Source organism: Rhinopithecus bieti, unplaced genomic scaffold (genome assembly GCF_001698545.2).
Source record: "Rhinopithecus bieti isolate Rb0 unplaced genomic scaffold, ASM169854v2 scaffold_10264, whole genome shotgun sequence".
Classification (NCBI taxonomy): Eukaryota; Metazoa; Chordata; class Mammalia; order Primates; family Cercopithecidae; genus Rhinopithecus; species Rhinopithecus bieti.
This window is the reverse complement of record NW_016806418.1, coordinates 343,151-360,059: the sequence shown is the minus strand read 5'-3', so window position 1 is coordinate 360,059 and position 16,909 is coordinate 343,151. Positions and strand designations below refer to the sequence as shown.

The window sequence follows — 16,909 nt, the reverse complement described above, 5'->3', positions numbered from 1 at the left end:
CTCCATCTCAAAAAAAAAAAAAAAAAGACTAGAATTTCATAATTCTGTAAATCTATAACCTTAGAAATTTAAGAGTCTGGGATTCAAATAGTTTAAGACTCCAGAATTCTCTGAAACTCAATATTCTAGGATACTGTGTATCAAAGATTCTAGTACTGTGAGTTTCAATATTCAGTGAATCTAGAAAGCTCTGAATTTAAGATTGTAGGATCACACTAGCCATTATGGCTATTGAACACTTGAAATGTGGTTAGTCCATTTTGTAACAGGCTATATGTGTAAAATACAGAACAGATTTCAAAGGCTTTAGTACCACAGCAAAGTAAACTGTATCATTCATACTTATTGAAACATTGATTACATGTCAAAATAAGTTTTTGAGTGTGTCAATTTAAATCTGTTAGAATTAACTTTACTCATTCCTTATTTTTTAAATGTGTCCACCAGAAATTTAAACTTACGCACGTGACTGGCACCATAATTCCTCGGGGCAGTGCTGACCCAGACTGCTAAGATTCTAATAGTCTGCGAATCTATGATTCTAGAATTTGTGGAAGCTATTGCAGAATTTCATAAATTCAAGATTTTAGGATTCTACAATTCTGGATTTCTCTGGGTCAGTCTAGGATTCGAAAAGCCTAAGTTTCCAATCTTACACTCCTCAAACGAGATATTGTCGGACTCTAGAATTTTAGGATTTGGGAGGCTACCCTTCCTAATTCTAAGAGTTGAACTTTTGGTATCAGAAGTGGAGGCTCTACACTTCCAGCCTCTAGCACCCCTCACTCTCTCCTGACCCCCAGCTCCCTCCCCAGCGTGGCCAGCCCGGGTCACTCACGGCTTGCGGCAGTGGGCAGCTGTGAGCAGCCAGCGGTCACTGATGAGGGTCGCCCCACAGAAGAGCCGGGTGAGGTGGAAGAGGCCAGCCTGCCAAGGCTGGGAGTTGGGGCGACATTCCTCGGCCCCGATGGCGCGGGTGTTTGCCCAGCCATGCCCTGGGGTGGGGACGACGGACAAAGGGGTCAGTGAGGAGCAGGCTGGGAGGGCAGGGAGAGGATGCTGAGAAGCCTAGGGGGCAGGAGGCAGAAGCCGGGGACCGGAGGGAAGAGCAAGATGACGTTAGCACAGCCGTGAAGGGGCAGCCAGCCCGGAGCCTCACCTGCCAGCAGAGAGAGCAGAGCACAGAGGAGTCCCAGCTTCATGACCCCTGGGCACCTGGATCCTAGAACGTGCACCCGGCGCCCAGTGCTTCTTTATGGTAAGCCATGCCATCTCCTTCCTCCTTCATGGGGCCGCCCCTGTGATTAATCGGGATTGGGAAATGTCCTTGGGGGAGGGGGAAGCCCTGGGGCTGTGACAGGGGCCTTGGGAGAGGAGGTAAGTGCAGGGGGACCCCCTTTCGGGATGAACTGGCGGCTTGCTGGGCCAGAGCTTGACTGAATGGAGGAGGAGTGCTGGGAATGTGGAGAGGTTGTGAGCACCTCCTCTGGGGTCTTCAGAGTGGGAACCCTTATTCCTCATCACCTTGGGCTACAAGATACAGAGTCTTTTGTGTCCTGGAAAAGCAGGAAGATCCTTGAGGCCTAAGGTCCTGGGGTGCAGCAGGTTTATTTTGGATAGGGCAGGCTGGAGGGATGTGCAGGAGGACCACCAGAAAGCAGGCTGGGGTGGGAGACAGAGTCAGGACTCAGACACAAGAGCAAAAGATACAAAGAGAGGGAGGTACAGGCACAGAAGGACGCCAGATGAGAGGAGGAGCGGGAGGAGGAGAGAGAACACAAGAAAAATTGAGGGAAACCCAGGTGGAGAGAGGCAGAGACCACAGGCAGCTGCACAGGTTTACATACCTCGCAGAACCTTCCCTGCCCTGGGGATTTGGGCCTCTTCCCACAAGGACAAGGCCCTCTCCTAGAATGTTGAGAAATCTGGTTCCGTCTGGATTAACCCACTCTTGTTATAACCTGCCCCCTTCCCCGCAGCTCCACCACCCAAGGACCCAGCTGCCCAACCCTCCAGGAAGCAAGTGCCTTGTGCTCTCTCTTAGTACATCCTGATCTTTGCCAAATTCTGAGAACATTTGCTATATATTTTTTTCATCCATCTCCCTGCCTCCCACCCCATTGCCCTTTCCATCACCTCATCCTCCCTGCCTCTCTTCTCATCATTCCTTCTCACCAGGTGGACAGCTTTTGGAGGGCTGGGCTCAGGTCTGAATCATCTCTGTGTCCCAGCATCACCCAGTTCCAGGCGGAACAGGACTTACAGAAGTCCTCAGGAGATGTTCATTGAATGAGTGAATGTCTTTCTCCATATCCTTCTTTTCCTAGTGAACTCCTACTCACCCTTCAACACCCAACCTCAATGCTTCCTCCTCCAGGAAATCTCTGGTTTCCTCAGGCAGAGTCCATCTTTGCCTTCCCTAGGCACTTACAATCCCTTCCACTTTCTCCTGCCCACAGGCCTGGTTATGAAGCTGGGTCTGGGCTCCCCTTGAATGTTCTCTCACTATGTTGTCATGGTTTGGAGCACGGACTCTGGAACTGAACCACATGTGTCCAAATCTCAATGATTAGGTGTGATTAGTGATGAGGTATGTGACTCTGGGCAAGTCACCAGACCTCTCTCAGTTGCTCCATCTGTTTTTTTGTTTTGTTTTGTTTTGTTTTTGTTTTTTTGTTTGTTTTCCAAAATGGGGTATTGCTCTGTCACCCAGGCTGGAGTACAGTGGCACGATCTCGGCTCATTGCAACCTCCGCCTCCTGGGTTCAAGCAATTCTCCTGCCTCAGCCTCCCAAGCAGCTGGGACTACAGGCGTCTGCCATGATGCCCAGCTAATTTCTGTATTTTTAGTAGAGATAGGGTTTCACCATGTTGGCCAGGCTGGTCTCGAACTCTTAGACTTCGTGATCTGCCCGCCTCAGCCTCCCAAAGTGCTGGGATTACAGGAGTGAGCCACCACGCCCGGCCTGCTCCATCTGTTAAGTAGCAGTAATAACGAGGGTTGTTGGGGGGATTAAGCAAATTTACACACATGGAGCACAACGGTGTCTGAGACATGGTAAGCCTTCAATGTCTATCCATCCCCTGCAGAAACCTGCGGTGCCTTTATCATAGCGCATTTCACCCTTGCCTGCAGTTGTCCCACTCCTTTTCCAGATGGGGAAGCCCTTGAGATTGGGGACCAGGCATCCACTATGTGCTAAGTGCCACCTTAAGTACTATTAAGAGCATTTTAGACCAGGTGTGATGGCTCATGCGGGGCACGGTGGCTCACGCCTGTAATCTCAGCACTTTGGGGGGGCCGAGGCGGGTGGATCACTTGAAGTCGGGAGTTCAAGATCAGCCTGGCCAATATGGTGAAACCCTGTCTCCATTAAAAACACAAAAATTAACCAGGTATGGTGGCAGGTGCCTGTAATCCCAGCTACTCGGGAGACTGAGGCAGGAGAATTGCTTGAACTTGGGAGGCGGAGATTGCAGTGAGCCTAGATTGTGCCACTGCATTCCAGCCTGGGCAACAGAGCAAGACTCTCAAAAAAAGAAAAGAAAAGAAAATAAAGAAAAAAAACAAGGAACATTTTAATAGCTACCTTTATCAACTGTGTTATCAGTGCCTGGTGTTAGGTAAACTTTGCATGTATATTATCTCATTTAATTTTTATTATTATTATTTTTTTGACACAGGGTCTCTGTTGCCAAGGCTGGAGTGCAGTGGCATGATCATAGTTCACTGCAGCCTCAATCTCCTGGACTCAAGTAATCCTCCTGCCTCAGCCTCCTGAGTAGCTAGGACTACAAGGTGTGCACCACCATGCAGGGCTATTTTTCTTTTTTTTTTTTTTTTTTAGTAGAGACGAGGTTTCACTATGTTGCTCAGGCTGATCTAAAACTCATGAGCTCAAGCATTCCACCTGCCTCAGCTTCCTAATGTTCTGGGATTACAGGTGTGAGCCACTGCGCCCAGCCTATCTCATTTAACTCTCACGAGCGTCTAATTAAGCAGGTGTCTCCATTTCACAGAGTGAAAACTGAGGCAGACAGAGCATTCAAGTAATTTGCTCAAAGTCATACAGCAAAGTGATTGAAATGCATTTCCTTCTCTACCTGGTGAACTCCTACTTATCCTTTGAACCCCTAAACAAATGTCCCCTTATTGAGAAGCCTTTCCTGACTCCTTCAGGCACAGCCTGTGGACTCGATGTGGTGTACCCCATACCCCCTTCTGTTACAGCACTGATCTATTTGTGCTGTGTTCACATAGCAATGGGGGTGACTTCTGTGTGCCGGGCACAACACAGGTGCTTAGAAAATCACAGTGAACAAATATCTGCATCACTGCCCTCACAGAATTTGTGGGGAAGGGTGACATAGACCATTATCAAGTAAACATAAATGAGATAATTTCAGATATAATAGGTGCTATAAAAAAATAAACAGAGCATCAGGACTGAGTGACCAAAAGTGGACTCCTCTAGCCTGGGCAATTCAGGAAGGCCTCCTGGAGGAGGTGACTTTTGAGTGGACACCTGAATGACAGGAATGTAAGGCTGGCCTGTCTCCCCGACCTAACTAGCAACTCTTTGAGGGTAGTGCCTGGTCTGATTCATCTTTGAGGCCTGGCATAAGACGTGGCTCGATAAACATTGTGGAGTGACTAAAGGGACGGGTGAGTTGCCTTTAAAAATGAATCGAGTTTTCAGGTTTGCACTGACCTCGCTTCTGGTCCTTGGATGACAAACCCAGCTGATATGACTGACTGACATTTCCTGGGTGTGCTAATGGGGGCAGAATGGGAAAGAGGCCACGGAAGGGAGCTATGTACCAGACTCTGTGCTCAGACCTTGCACATCAGTCTCCTGTGGGCTTTGCGGCGGGAGGGACCTTGTGATCACCCCTACGTATGTCCGCAGCAGCCAGCACTGGGCCTGGCACATACTAGATGCTCCATAAATTGGTGACTGAAAGGACAAACCAGTGCTTAATGGGAAATTTCTATTGTGCCTATATTCAGCTAGCTTATGTTACTGCTTCAAAGTTCAGGATAAGCTGAGACAAACTTCTTTTGTTGAGATGGAGTTTCGCTCTTTCGTCCAGGCTGGAGTGCAATGGCGCAATCTCGGCCCCCTGCAACCTCTGCCCCCCGGGTTCAAGTGATTCTCCTGCCTCAGCCTCTCAAGTAGATGGGATTATATGCCCGGCTAATTTTTATGTTTTCTGTACAGATGGGATTTCGCCATTTTGGCCAGGCTGGTCTTGAACTCCTGACCTCAGATGATCCACTTTCCTCGGCCTCCCAAAGTGCTAGAATTACAGGCGTGAGCCACCGCACCCGGTAGACACTCCAACTTCTATTAGCTTTACCTGGACTCTGTGTATTAACTCCCCTCCCCTCCCCTAATTTCAGGGAGAGTCAAAAAATTCCTCCTCCTAAGTTTTCAGGATGCAAATCTCACAGCCAATTAATAACAGACAAACCAAAGATTTTTTCCCTAAATGTCAGAGGGAGGTTTCTTGGCACAAACTTGGCAGTTGAGGTGGCAAGAGTTCCCCAATCTTCACTATCCCCTTGGTCCTCTGGTCTTAGAGGCTAGGATGGAAGCAAGGTGAGGTCCCTTGAGTTCCAGCGGCCCCATGAAGGCAGAGAAGGTGCTATATGACTCACGGCCAGCCTAGTTCCTACCAAGTCAGGAGGAACTGGTGTTGGGTGGAACCAGAAGTGGGAAACAGTGGGAGATGAGAAGGAAGTGGTTAAAAGGTGGTTCCTGGGACTTGGAACTAGGGTGGGGAAAATGATTCTTGCATCATCCCTAAGGGATGGGGATGCAGGGTTGGGATTGGGGGCTACCCCGTGCACTTTTTCCCTGGACATGCTGTCACTGGGATGTGGTCAGATCATTAACACAGGTAACCTTTAGTCAGAGCTCCCCATCCACTGTGTTAAGCCTTACATGACAATCACCATGAAGATTTACATACACATGTTATATCATAGTCTCCTCACAACATGGCTAAGAGGTAGGCACGTCATTGTTCCCATTTTGCAGAGGAAATCGAGGTTCAGAAAGGGCACTTGGCTTGCCCAAAGTCACACAGCAGGAAGTGGCAGAGGAAGTCAGGTTGGGTGACCCCAATAACTGCTCTCAGAGACTGGGCGATGACCGGCTTCCTTGCTTCTCTGGAATAATGCTTCTCTGCATTTCAGCTTCAGTGCAGTCAGAGAATGGGGATGGGTGGGGGAATGAGGCGAGAGGAGAGATGTTTAGAGGTGTGGAGGGCGGCAGAGGTTTGAGCAGTGCAGACAAGGGGAGAGTTCAGCCGACTGGGGAGGAAGAGGATGGACGACGGAGCCTCTGGGCATCTGGATCAGTTGGAGCGTATGACTTTATTGATCCAGGACATGTATTTGCAGATCTGCGTGTAGACAGCTGGATGCTGGGCAGAGCCACAGGGGTAAACACCCCATGACAGGATGCCTTGGAGGGTCTCGTCACAGACCAGGGGGCCTCCTGAGTCACTCTGGGGGTGGCAGGAAGGAGAGATCAAATAAATGTGCCAATGTGAGAACTGTCACTTTGGGATCTGGGGCAGTGGTGGGGAAGGAAGGGGTTGGGTTGGGATAAAGATGAGGTTGGGATGGGGTTGGAATTAGGTATGAGGCTGGAGGGTGAGAATGGAGATTGACTTCAGGTTATGGAGGGTTGACTGGGGGACAGGAATGAAGATGCAGTGAGACTGGGGTTAGGATTGTAGTTCATGGAAGGTGAGGGGATGGAGACGGGCTTGGAAATGGGGATGGGGTGGGGTTAGGATGGAAATGGGATTGAGAATAGGGATGAGGAGGGGGTTAGGACTGGGAAAGAGTTGGGGTCAAGGATGGGTTTGGGAATGGAGTTGGGGAGCGGGGACAGGATCTGCTCTTTTCCCATAACCTCCCTGTCCTCCCCTCCCAGGAGTCAGAGACTCCTTGTTCAGACCCTACCTGGCAAGGGTCCTGGCCGCGGTCCAGGCCGGCACATATCATATTGTTGGTGACCACGCCAGGGTAGAAGACCTCACACTCTTTGGGGCTCAGAATAGTGACGCTGGAGCAGGTCAGGCCTTTGCTGTACTTCACTAAAGGGAGAATGTGCCAGTGATCCCTGGGTCCAGCCCCCAGTCCTTGGGGAGCCAGGAATCCAGATACAAGACTGCATCTATTCCAGGCCCCAGCTCCTCCTCCTTCAGACTCAAGAATCCTGGCCCCAGCCCCTCCCCACCTAGACCCAGGAGTCCAGGTCCCCAGCTCCTCCTTCCCTCAGACCCACAGACCCAGGCATCCAGGACCCCAGTCCCTCCTCCCTCAGACCCAGGAGTCCAGTCCCCAGCCCGTCCTTCCTCAGACCCGGGGTTCAGGCCCCCAGCCCCCTCCTCCTGAGATTCCAGCCTCAGGGCCCCAGCTCTTGCCTCTCCGGGCGGCCGTGGTGCCCCAGCCAGCGACCTGGCACTGGTCTCCGGGCTGGGCACAGTGGTAGGGAAGCTGCAGGGCCCGGACACGGGGCCCTGGCACTACAGGCCTGGCCAGCTTCAGCAACATGAGGTCGTGCTCATCCGTTCGCCTTGGCAGGATGGGGCCTGAGCCCTGGTGGTACTTGGGATGGACAACAGAGCGAGTGGTCCGGCGGAGCTGCTCGCCCTGAAGAAGCAGCAGGTGGTCATCCCCGACTCGAGCCCACAGTGGCCTGGGGGGAGGAAGAGGCATGTGAAGGCAAACCTTTCATAGGGACTGGGAAAGCGGGCGCGGGCAGTGGGGTGAGGGCAGATACCAGGGCCCGGAGATAGGAGGGGTCTGAGGGAAGAGGGTCTTGGGGGAGAATCGGACCTCAGTGGACATGGGGAGGAGAAATCAGGTATTTGAGCTCCGAGGATCTGCAGGAATTGAGGAGGGCTGGGGGCCTGGACACCTAGGTAAGCCTTCCACATTTTCTTTTATTTGTTGAGACAGAGTTTTGCTCTTGTCACCCAGGCTAGAATGCAATGACTTGATCTCGGCTCACTGCAACCTCCACCTCTCAGGTTCAAGCAATTCTCCTGCCTCAGCCTCCTGAATATCTGGGATTACAGGCGCCCGCCACCACGCCCAGCTATTTTTTTGGTGGTGTTGTTTTCTGTATTTTTAGTTGAGACGGGGTTTCACCATGTTGGCCAGGCTGGTCTTGAACTCCTGACCTCAGGTGATCCACCCGCCTCGGCCTCCCAAAGTGCTGGGATTACAGGCGTGAGTCACGGAGCTCGGACCTACTCCATATTTTCTCTGTGATAATACCCAGCCCTTCCTCCTTCAGTGGGGACTCACGAAGTGAACCTTTTCCTTTAGTTCTAAATTCCTGACCACACCGGACCCTGGCTTCAATGTGTTGCAGGCAATCGCCTCCTCCTAAAACTCGAGGAGAATCAGCGGGACAGCAGTGCCGGGCCCAGAAATGCGGAGGACCACAGCGCCCCCTGGCGGCCACAGCGCAAGCCCGGTCTCTCCTCCTGCTGGAAGGACACCAGGGACCGCACCTCCAGCTGTGGGAGTTCCAAGTGCCCCGGCCCTGCCCGCTCCTCCCTGGAGGCCGCCTCCACAGCCCCCCGTAGCGTCCTCGGGGATGGATCTCTTCCTACTTGTTCCCGCAGTGCGCGGCCGTCAGCACCCAACTCTGGTCCACCAGGACACCCGCGCAGTGGAACGAGAGGCCGTTGAAGAGCGAGACCTGCCAGGGCTGCGAGCCTCGCGCGCACGGGGCGCCGTAGGCTGCGGGGTCCAAGCGCGTGTCGTTTTCGGGGAGCAGCACCGCCTCCGCGGCTGGAGAAAGAAAAGAGATGGGATCAGAGCACGGAGGGCAAGGGCTGGGTTTGGGGTCGGAGCTGGGCTGTGGGACTGGACTGCGTTCGGGGACAGGGGACGCAGCCAGAACGGGAGGGTGGTAGGGAAATATTGGGGGTTTCGCGTGCACCGAAGGGAATGGGAGGAGAAGAAGTGCGTGAAAGTGGAAGGAAGCTGGGATGGGGTAGCGTGGAGTAATGAGACAGAGTAGGGTGGGTCTGGAGGGCAGGGAATGAACGCAGCGTGCCTAGAGAGCTGGCTAGAACGCCGCAGGTTCTAGATAGAGGGGCGGGGATCGAACGCGGCGGGGAGGTAAGGGAGAGGGGACAGAACTCGGGGAACGGGGAGGAGAAGGGGTGGGAATAACAAAACGGGACTGAAAACCGGGAGAGGGGTGGGGCGCAGTGGTTTACGCCTATAACACCAGCACTTTGGGAAATCGAGGCAGTTGGACCGCTTGAGCCCGGGAGTTCAAGACCAGCCTGGGCAACACAGTGAGACCCAGTCTCTACACACACACACACACACACACAAACACACACACTAGTCAGTCGCGGACGCATGCGCCTGTAGTCACAGCTACCTGGGAGGCTGAGGTGGGAGAATCGCTTGAGCCCAGGAGGTGGAGGTTGCAATGAGCCGAGATTGGGCCACTGCACTCCAATCTGGGCGATAGAGTGAGACCCCGTCTCAAAAAAAACAAAACAAAACAAAAACAAAACAAAACAAAACAAAAAAAAACCCAGGTGTGGTGGTGCATGCCTGTGGTACCAGCTGCTTGGGAGGCTGAGTATGCTTGAGCCCAGGAGGTCGAGGCTGCAGCGAACTCTGGTTGGGCCACTGTACTGCAGCCGTGGAAACAGAGCACGCCTGTCTCAAAAAAAAAAAAAAAAAAAAAAAAAAAAAAAAAAAAAGGGGGAAAAAAAAAAAAAAAAAAAAAAAAAGAGAGAGAGAGAAAGAAAGAGAAAGAAGAGAAAGTAAAACAAGAAAGAAGAAAGAAAAGGAAGGGAAGAACGAACGGAAGAGAAAAAAGGAAGAAAGAAAAGAAAAGAAAAAAGAAAGAAGGAAAAAAGTGAGGAGAGAGGGCAAAAAAGCGGTAAGGCAAGACTCAGGATAAAACACGGTGGTGCAAAATGGGGCGGGGCCGGGATGGGGCGGTGTAAGAGGAGGAGAAAGAACTCGGCAAAGCGTCCACGGAAGAGCGAGGATCCGGGTGGCAGAAATCGGACGGGGCCTGAGTGGGGCGGGACAGCCAGTGGCCAAGCCAGAGGGCCCAGCTGACTTGGGGGCGGGCCCTGTTCCGGAGCGCTGGGTGGGTGCTGCGGTCCCGGGGGAGAAGAGGTGCGCGGGGCTTGGTGACAGGAGCACACTCTCCTCCCGCCACCGCCTCCCACCCGCGCCTCTCGCGGCCCTCTGTCCCCTCCTCACCCCAGAGTTGCGCCATCAGCAGCGGCAGCAGCTTCGCCAGAGCCCGGGCGCCAGAGGCGGCGGAGAGGTGGAGGTGCGGGAGTCTCATGGCCAGGATCTGTTAGGGTGTGTGGGTGGGCGGGGGGCGGGTTAAAATAGATGCTCGGTTAGAGACCCCCACCTCGCCGTGCTCATTCGCCCAGCCTGCGCCACCCCAGCCCGCGAGCACCCTTTTGACCTGCAGCCGATAACCCCAGGGGCGGACAGATGGGAGATTCGGGCTGGAACAGCGGTAATGAGCGCAATTACCCTAATGACGCCCCTCGCAGCATCTCCCCCTCCTCCCTGTGCCGGAGGGGAGCGCTCTCCGCGCCCGGGCTGCCCCGGCTGCAGCCACGCCGCGCCCGGGGTTTCCCCCTCCTTCACGCGAGGGGTGGGGATCCGAGGCTCGGAGCCAGTGGGAGCCTCTTTCTCAACCTTACAGCGGGGGGACTTCCGCGTCCCGCAGGTGGAGAAACCGAGGCTCCAAGCAGGCTGCTGCCTGTGGCCCGGGGGTCCCCACCCATCCTCTCGCAATCCACCCCAACCCGGGTGAGGTGCAACTAGCTTTACCTGGGAGTCGCCGATAGGAAGGAGGGAGGGGACCCAGACGTGCCTCTGCCCTGCCTGTGGTCCGCCGCTGGTATCCTCTGCCCGGGGACCCCTGGCCGGACCTTCCCTTTTAACCCTGAGGAGTCCGGAAGCATCTCGGCCCTCCCCTACCCCACCCCGGGCTCCCTCCCTCCCTCCCTTTCCATCTGTCTAATTATACCGTGGGTGAGGCTGGCACTCCTGGGTCCCAGATTCCTGCTCTGGGAGGGGCCCTGGAATACAGGCTTTTCCCAGTGCCCGAAACACCCCTTTTTCATCCCTTTTGGAACTGGCTTCCGTGGGGATTCCCCGGATCCGGGTTCCAAGAAGGCTTCCCAGGTGCGGGGAGAGGGTTCATGTCCCCAGGAAGGCTGGGGGTGGCGGGATGAGAGGCCACTGAGAAAGAGAAAACCAACGGGAAGTGCATACCTAGAGTGACAATGTGAGAAGCAAGACTGGAAGAGGAAGGAGGAAGGCCCAGAGATAAAGCAGGTTGAGTAGGAGGGACAGAGGCTGGCTTGGAAAGGGAGATTGTAACAAACCAAGGCTAAAGGAGCCAGAGAGAGAGAGAGAGGGAGGGAGGGAGGGAGGCGCCCAGGCTAAGAAAAACAGAAACAAGGAAAGAGGGAAACCCACGCCCGCCCTGTGGCCATGAGCTCTGTGTGTGTCCCCGTGACTAGCCCGTGTGTGTATTGGGGGGCTGTGGCTTTGCCTCATACCCGTGTGTGGCCATCTCACATCCTCCCTGCCATCTGTGTGCCACCAGGTGCCACACAGGCCCCTGAATCACAGGACGTCAAAGCTGCGAGGGGCATCAGCATCACCTCAGCCAACTGTCTCATCTCAGGTGAGGAGTGAGAGGCTCAGAGAGGGCAGACTCACACGAGGTCACACAGCAAGTCCACTTAACAACCAGAAGGCCCTGGTTCCACTCTGGGCTCCTACTGCTCATGCCAGCCACCTCTCCTGCGAGGTGAGCCAACCGTCCCAAAAGATCCTGAGTTGGCCAGGAGTGGTGGCTCACGCCTATAATCCCAGTGCTTTGGGAGGCCGAGGCGGGCCGATCATGAGGTCAGGAGTTCAAGACCAGCCTGGCCAACATAGTGAAACCCCATCTCTACTGAAAATATGCAAAAATTAGCTGGGGATGTTGGCACGGGCCTGCAGTCCCAGCTACTAGGGAGGCTGAGGCAGGAGAATCGCTTGAACCTGGAAGGCGAACTTGTAGTGAGCCGAGATCGCGCCACTGCACTCCAGCCTGCATGACACAGCAAGACTCCGTCTCAAAGAAAAAAAAAAAAAGATCGTGAGTTCTGGATTCTCTCTGTGGGACATCCTCTTCAGAGGCCATCGTTAGTGTTGCCCAGCTGAACTTTCTGCAGTGATGTTTTATATGCACTAGCTAATCCAGACACCACCAGCCACGTGTGGCTATCCAGCCTTGGAAATATCACAAGTGAGACAGAGGAGTTAAATTTCTGGCTTTATGTAATTTTAATTGGAAGATTAAAATTAGTGGCTACCATATTGGCCAGCAGAGGGCTCCACTACCTAATTACCTATCACGGAAGTTGGAGAAAAACAATGATAAACTCCTTTGGTTAGGTCTTAATATGTGCAAGCTGACTGACTTCTTTTTTTTTTTTTTTTTTTTTTTTTTTGAGACGGAGTCTCGCTCCGTCGCCCAGGCTGGAGTGCAGTGGCCAGATCTCAGCTCACTGCAAGCTCCGCCTCCCGGGTTTACGCCATTCTCCTGCCTCAGCCTCCCGAGTAGTTGGGACTACAGGCGCCCGCCACCTCGCCCGGCTATCCCGAGTAGTTGGGACTACAGGCGCCCGCCACCTCGCCCGGCTAGTTTTTTGTATTTTTTAGTAGAGACGGGGTTTCACCGTGTTAGCCAGGATGGTCTCGATCTCCTGACCTCGTGATCCGCCCGTCTCGGCCTCCCAAAGTGCTGGGATTACAGGCTTGAGCCACCGCGCCCGGCCGCTGACTGACTTCTTTACTTACTGTGTTATACTTTTGCATGCACAGTTATACAGGAAAGGAAACGAACAGAGCCTTACTCCAGGCACATCACTTGGTAGTTAAGAGATCACCTCAGGCCGGGCGCGGTAGTTCGCGTCTGTAATCCCAGCAGTTTGGGAGGCCGAGGCGGGCGGATCATCAGGTCAGGAGATCGAGACCATCCTGGCTAACACGGTGAAACCCCGTTTCTACTAAAAATGCAAAAACTTAGCCGGGCGTGGTGGCTGGCGCCTGTAGTCCCAGCTACTCGGGAGGCTGAGGCAGGAGAATGGCGTGAACCCGGGAGGCGGAGCTTGCAGTAAGTCGAGATGGCGCCACTGCACTCCAGCCTGAGCGACGACAGAACGAGACTCCATGTCAAAAAAAAAAAAAGAAAAGAAAAGAGATCACCTTGCTTTCTTCATCTATAAAATAGGTATGAAAACAGTACCGATTTCATAGGGTTTTATGAGGATTGAGTTAGTTGATACATTAAAAAGTGCTTGGAGGCCAGGCACAGTGACTCATGCCTGTAATCCCAGCACTTTCGGAGGCTGAGGAGGGCAGATTCCTTGACCCCGGGAGTTTGAGACTAGCTGGGGCAGCATGCTGAGACCTCTGTCTACGAAAAATAAAAATATTAGCTGGACTTCATGGCATGTGCCTGTAGTCCCAGCTACTCCGGAGACTGAGGCTGGACAATCACTTTAGCCCAGGAAACTGAGATTGCCATGAGCTGTGATTGTTACTGCACTCCAGCCTGGGCAACAGAGCAAGACTGTCTTATAAATAGATTAATTAATTTAATTTAATTAATAAAAGCTGGGTGGGCGCGGTGGCTCACGTCTGTAATCCCAAGAGTTTGGGAGGCCAAGGCAGGCAGATCACCTGAGGTCAGGAGTTCGAGACCAGCCTGGCCAACATGGCAAAGCCCCATCTCTACTTAAAAGTACAAAACTTAGCCGGATGTGGTGGTAGGCACCTGTAATCCCAGCTACTCAGAAGGCTGAGGCAGGAGAATTGCTTGAACCCAGGAGGTGGAGGTTGCAGTGAGCAGAGATAGCGCCATCATACTCCAACCTGGGCGACAGAGCGAGACTCTGTCTTAAGATAAGATAAAATAAAATAAAAGCCAATGGATCAGGGTCTAGCACATAGTAAGCACTCAGTAGATTCACTCATTTAGCAAGTGTTTATTGAAACCTTGATATATGGCCAGGAGCTGTCTTTGGGGTTGGGGATACAACAGAGAACAAACCGGATGTTACAATTCCCAGAGTCACAATAGTTCAAGGCAGAATTTGAATCCAGGTCTCACTGATTTCAAACCCCAGGTTGATTATTAAGTGACAGTATCTCCTGTAGTCCAGGAGGCCCAAAGAATGTTCATAGAGGGTCTTGGCTTAGGGTTTCTTATTAACAGAGGGAACAGGAACCAATCACCAAGTGGAAATGGAGGGTGTTGGGCTGTGGTGTGTGGGTCCACTCTAATTGTTCTTCATCGTCTCCTGGATCCAGTCCACGTATTTGCAGACTTTCGTGTAGACACCAGGCTTTCGGGTGATCGCACACGGATCCTGGCCCCAGGAAATAATGCCTTGAAGAGAGTGGTTACAGACCAGAGGGCCCCCGGAGTCACCCTGGGCACGGGGAGAGAGAACATCGGTGAGAGAAAGCGTTGAGCACGGTGTTCGCCAGGGAGGAGGTGGGGACGGTGCTTAGGAGTGGGGCCTAAGGATGACTGAGACTGAGGATGGAGAGGCACCGGGAATGGTGATAGGTTTGGCGATAAGGCTGGGATTATGGGTGGGATAAAGGATGGGGTTAGTCTCAAAAACGAGTTTGAGGAAAGTTGGAGCTGGAAACAGGGATGGAGCTGAAGTTTGTGCTGAGGTCAGAAATGGGAACAGGGGAAGAGATGGATTGGGAGTTGCAGGGGGAGGCGGGTTGAGGTTGGGGATGAAATTGTGGATGTCGGTAAAGATGTCATTGAAGCTGGGGATGGGATGGGGGTGTGGTTGGAAACCCAGGCCCTGCCTGCTGACCTGGCAGGAGTCCTTGCCCCCTTCCTGAACGCTGGCGCACACCATGGTGTCTGTGATGTTGTTGGGGTAGGCGTTCTCACACTTTTGGTGCTCAATGATGGTGATGTTGGCGCATCGCAAGCTGTGAGGCAGGCGTACTGTGGAAACAGCGGGAGGGGCTGTGGGAATGAGCCCCCTGCCACCACCCCTAATGCAGTGCTTGCTGTGACCCAGGCCCTGGGTGAATCCCTGTCCTTAGACCCAGCCAACTCACCTCTCTTCTTGTAACAATAGCAACAGCAATGCTATCCAGCTTTTTTTTTTTTTTTTTTTTTTGAGACAGAGTCTTGCTCTGTCGCCCAGGCTGGAGTGCAGTGGTGTGATCTTGGCTCACTGCAACCTGCATCTCCTGGGTTTAAGCGATTCTCCTGCCTCAGCCTCCTGATTAGCTGGGGTTACACAACCACACCCAGCTAATTTTTGTATTTTTAGTAGAGACGGGATTTCACCATGTTGGCCAGGCTGGTATCAAAGTCCCGACCTCAGATGATCTGCCCACCTGGGCCTCCCAAAGTGTTGGGATTACAGGCGTCAGCCACTGTGCCCAGCCTGCTATCCAATAAATGATTTATGCCAGTTGCTTGATATACATTATCTCTAATCCAATTCTGACAGGTGGGTATAATTATTCTCATTTTATAGAGAAGAAAATCAAGATTCAGAGAGGTGAAGCCGCTTGCCTAAGGTCCTACAACCAGGAGATTATGGATGTATGATTTCATATCCCGTCTGTCTGATTCCAAGGCCCCAACTTCGGTACCCACCCTCCCTTGTCCTGACGTTTTCCACTCATCCTCTCAACTTATACCACCATCGTCACTGCGAACCGCATCTCTGATCCCCTGAACCCTTCCACAATCATGACCACACCCGCCCCACCACCCCTTGCCGGGTTCCCCTCTGGAGCTCCTACACTGGGGGCTGGACGTGCTGCCCCAGCCGGAAATGAGGCAGCTGGTGCCAGCGGTGACACAGCGTGAGGAGAGGGTGAGGGGTCGCACAGCCCAGGTGATGAAGGCTGGCGACGCCATCTTCACCAGCATGATGTCATTGCGGTGGTCTTTGTTGGGGAGGCTGTTGTTGAAGCCGGGGTGGGGGAAGGACTCAGTGGCTGTCCGGGTCTGCTCACAGCCATCCTGCTTCTGGAGGTTGTGTTCCCCCAGGTGAACTATGTAGCGGCTGAGGTGGGTGGGAGAGACGGTAGTTGGAGGAGGAAAGGTCGGGGGAGACATGGTTGGGAGAGGTGAGTGACACCTTTGAGGGTGAAGAAACATCACTCTGCTTCCAACCTCTTCCACGTCTCCCACCGAAGCCCCCTTCCCAGTCATAGCCCCATCCTAACCCCATTCATCCCCTTATCTTCAATCCCAACTCAAGCCCATCAACCTTGCTGACACTACCCGTCCCCATTTCTAATCCCCTTTCCTGCATCGCTATCCCCGAGCTTCTCTCCATCCATCTCCCCATTCCCGGCCCCCTCCCGGCCCCGCCCCAGCCCCCGCACCCACGGCTTGCGGCAGTGGGCTGCTGTCAGGAGCCAGCTGGGGGCAATGAGGGTCGCCCCACAGAGCAACCGCGTCTTCTCGAACAGGGCTGCCTGCCAGGGCTGGGAGTGAGGCTTGCACTCGAACCCCTTGATGATCCTGGTCTCTCCCCCTACGAGCCCTGGAGGGAGTGAGAGCAAAAGGAGAGGTTCAGGAAGGAGAGGTGGTAGACCAGGAGGGCTCCCAGAAATGGGGGTGGGGAGGAGAGAAAGAGGGTGGGTGGTCTGGGCCCTGGTCTGGTGTCCCTCTGGGTTGCGCTGGATGCTGGGGCCGGGTATTAAAGGATGAAAATACTTCCACAGGGTCGGGTGCAAATGCCTGTAATCCCAGCACTTTGAGAGGCTAAGGTGGGAGGATTGCTTGAGCCCAGGAGTTCAAGACCAACCTAGGCA

General features: G+C 53.4%; 3 protein-coding genes and 1 long non-coding RNA gene across 5 annotated transcripts in view; 1 reads left to right on the top strand and 3 right to left on the bottom strand.

Annotated features, from left to right (window-relative positions):
- Positions 1–1,289, bottom strand: part of KLK9 (kallikrein related peptidase 9) — a 7,480-nt gene extending 6,191 nt beyond the window's left edge. The window contains exons 1-2 of the mRNA XM_017876473.1: positions 1,160–1,289; positions 839–995 (exon numbers count right to left, since the gene is read on the bottom strand). Coding sequence (XP_017731962.1) covers positions 839–995; positions 1,160–1,202 — 200 coding nt within the window. The 5' untranslated portion in view covers positions 1,203–1,289. The remainder of the gene's footprint in view (positions 1–838; positions 996–1,159) is intronic.
- Positions 1,290–4,393: 3,104 nt separating this feature from the next.
- KLK10 (kallikrein related peptidase 10) lies at positions 4,394–10,995 on the bottom strand. Its single transcript, XM_017876470.1, has 6 exons — positions 10,865–10,995; positions 10,274–10,370; positions 8,644–8,824; positions 7,444–7,718; positions 6,980–7,113; positions 4,394–6,516 (listed from the first exon to the last, which is right to left on the bottom strand). Exons 2-6 carry the CDS (start codon positions 10,359–10,361, stop codon positions 6,364–6,366), a joined length of 831 nt encoding a protein of 276 aa, XP_017731959.1. The 5' UTR covers positions 10,362–10,370; positions 10,865–10,995; the 3' UTR covers positions 4,394–6,363.
- A 651-nt stretch (positions 10,996–11,646) lies between these two features.
- LOC108532409 (uncharacterized) lies at positions 11,647–15,975 on the top strand. Its single transcript, XR_001886436.1, has 3 exons — positions 11,647–11,729; positions 14,408–14,554; positions 15,616–15,975. It is a non-coding gene; the product is annotated as an uncharacterized LOC108532409 (long non-coding RNA).
- Positions 14,063–16,909, bottom strand: part of LOC108532404 (kallikrein-11) — a 6,099-nt gene continuing 3,252 nt past the window's right edge. Inside the window, exons 3-6 of one of the 2 annotated variants that reach the window (XM_017876468.1) lie at positions 16,482–16,638; positions 15,887–16,152; positions 14,935–15,071; positions 14,063–14,529 (exon numbers count right to left, since the gene is read on the bottom strand). In XM_017876468.1, the coding sequence (XP_017731957.1) occupies positions 14,377–14,529; positions 14,935–15,071; positions 15,887–16,152; positions 16,482–16,638 (713 nt within the window). In that variant the 3' untranslated portion in view covers positions 14,063–14,376. The remainder of the gene's footprint in view (positions 14,530–14,934; positions 15,072–15,886; positions 16,153–16,481; positions 16,639–16,909) is intronic. The other variant, XM_017876469.1, reaches the window with a different exon arrangement.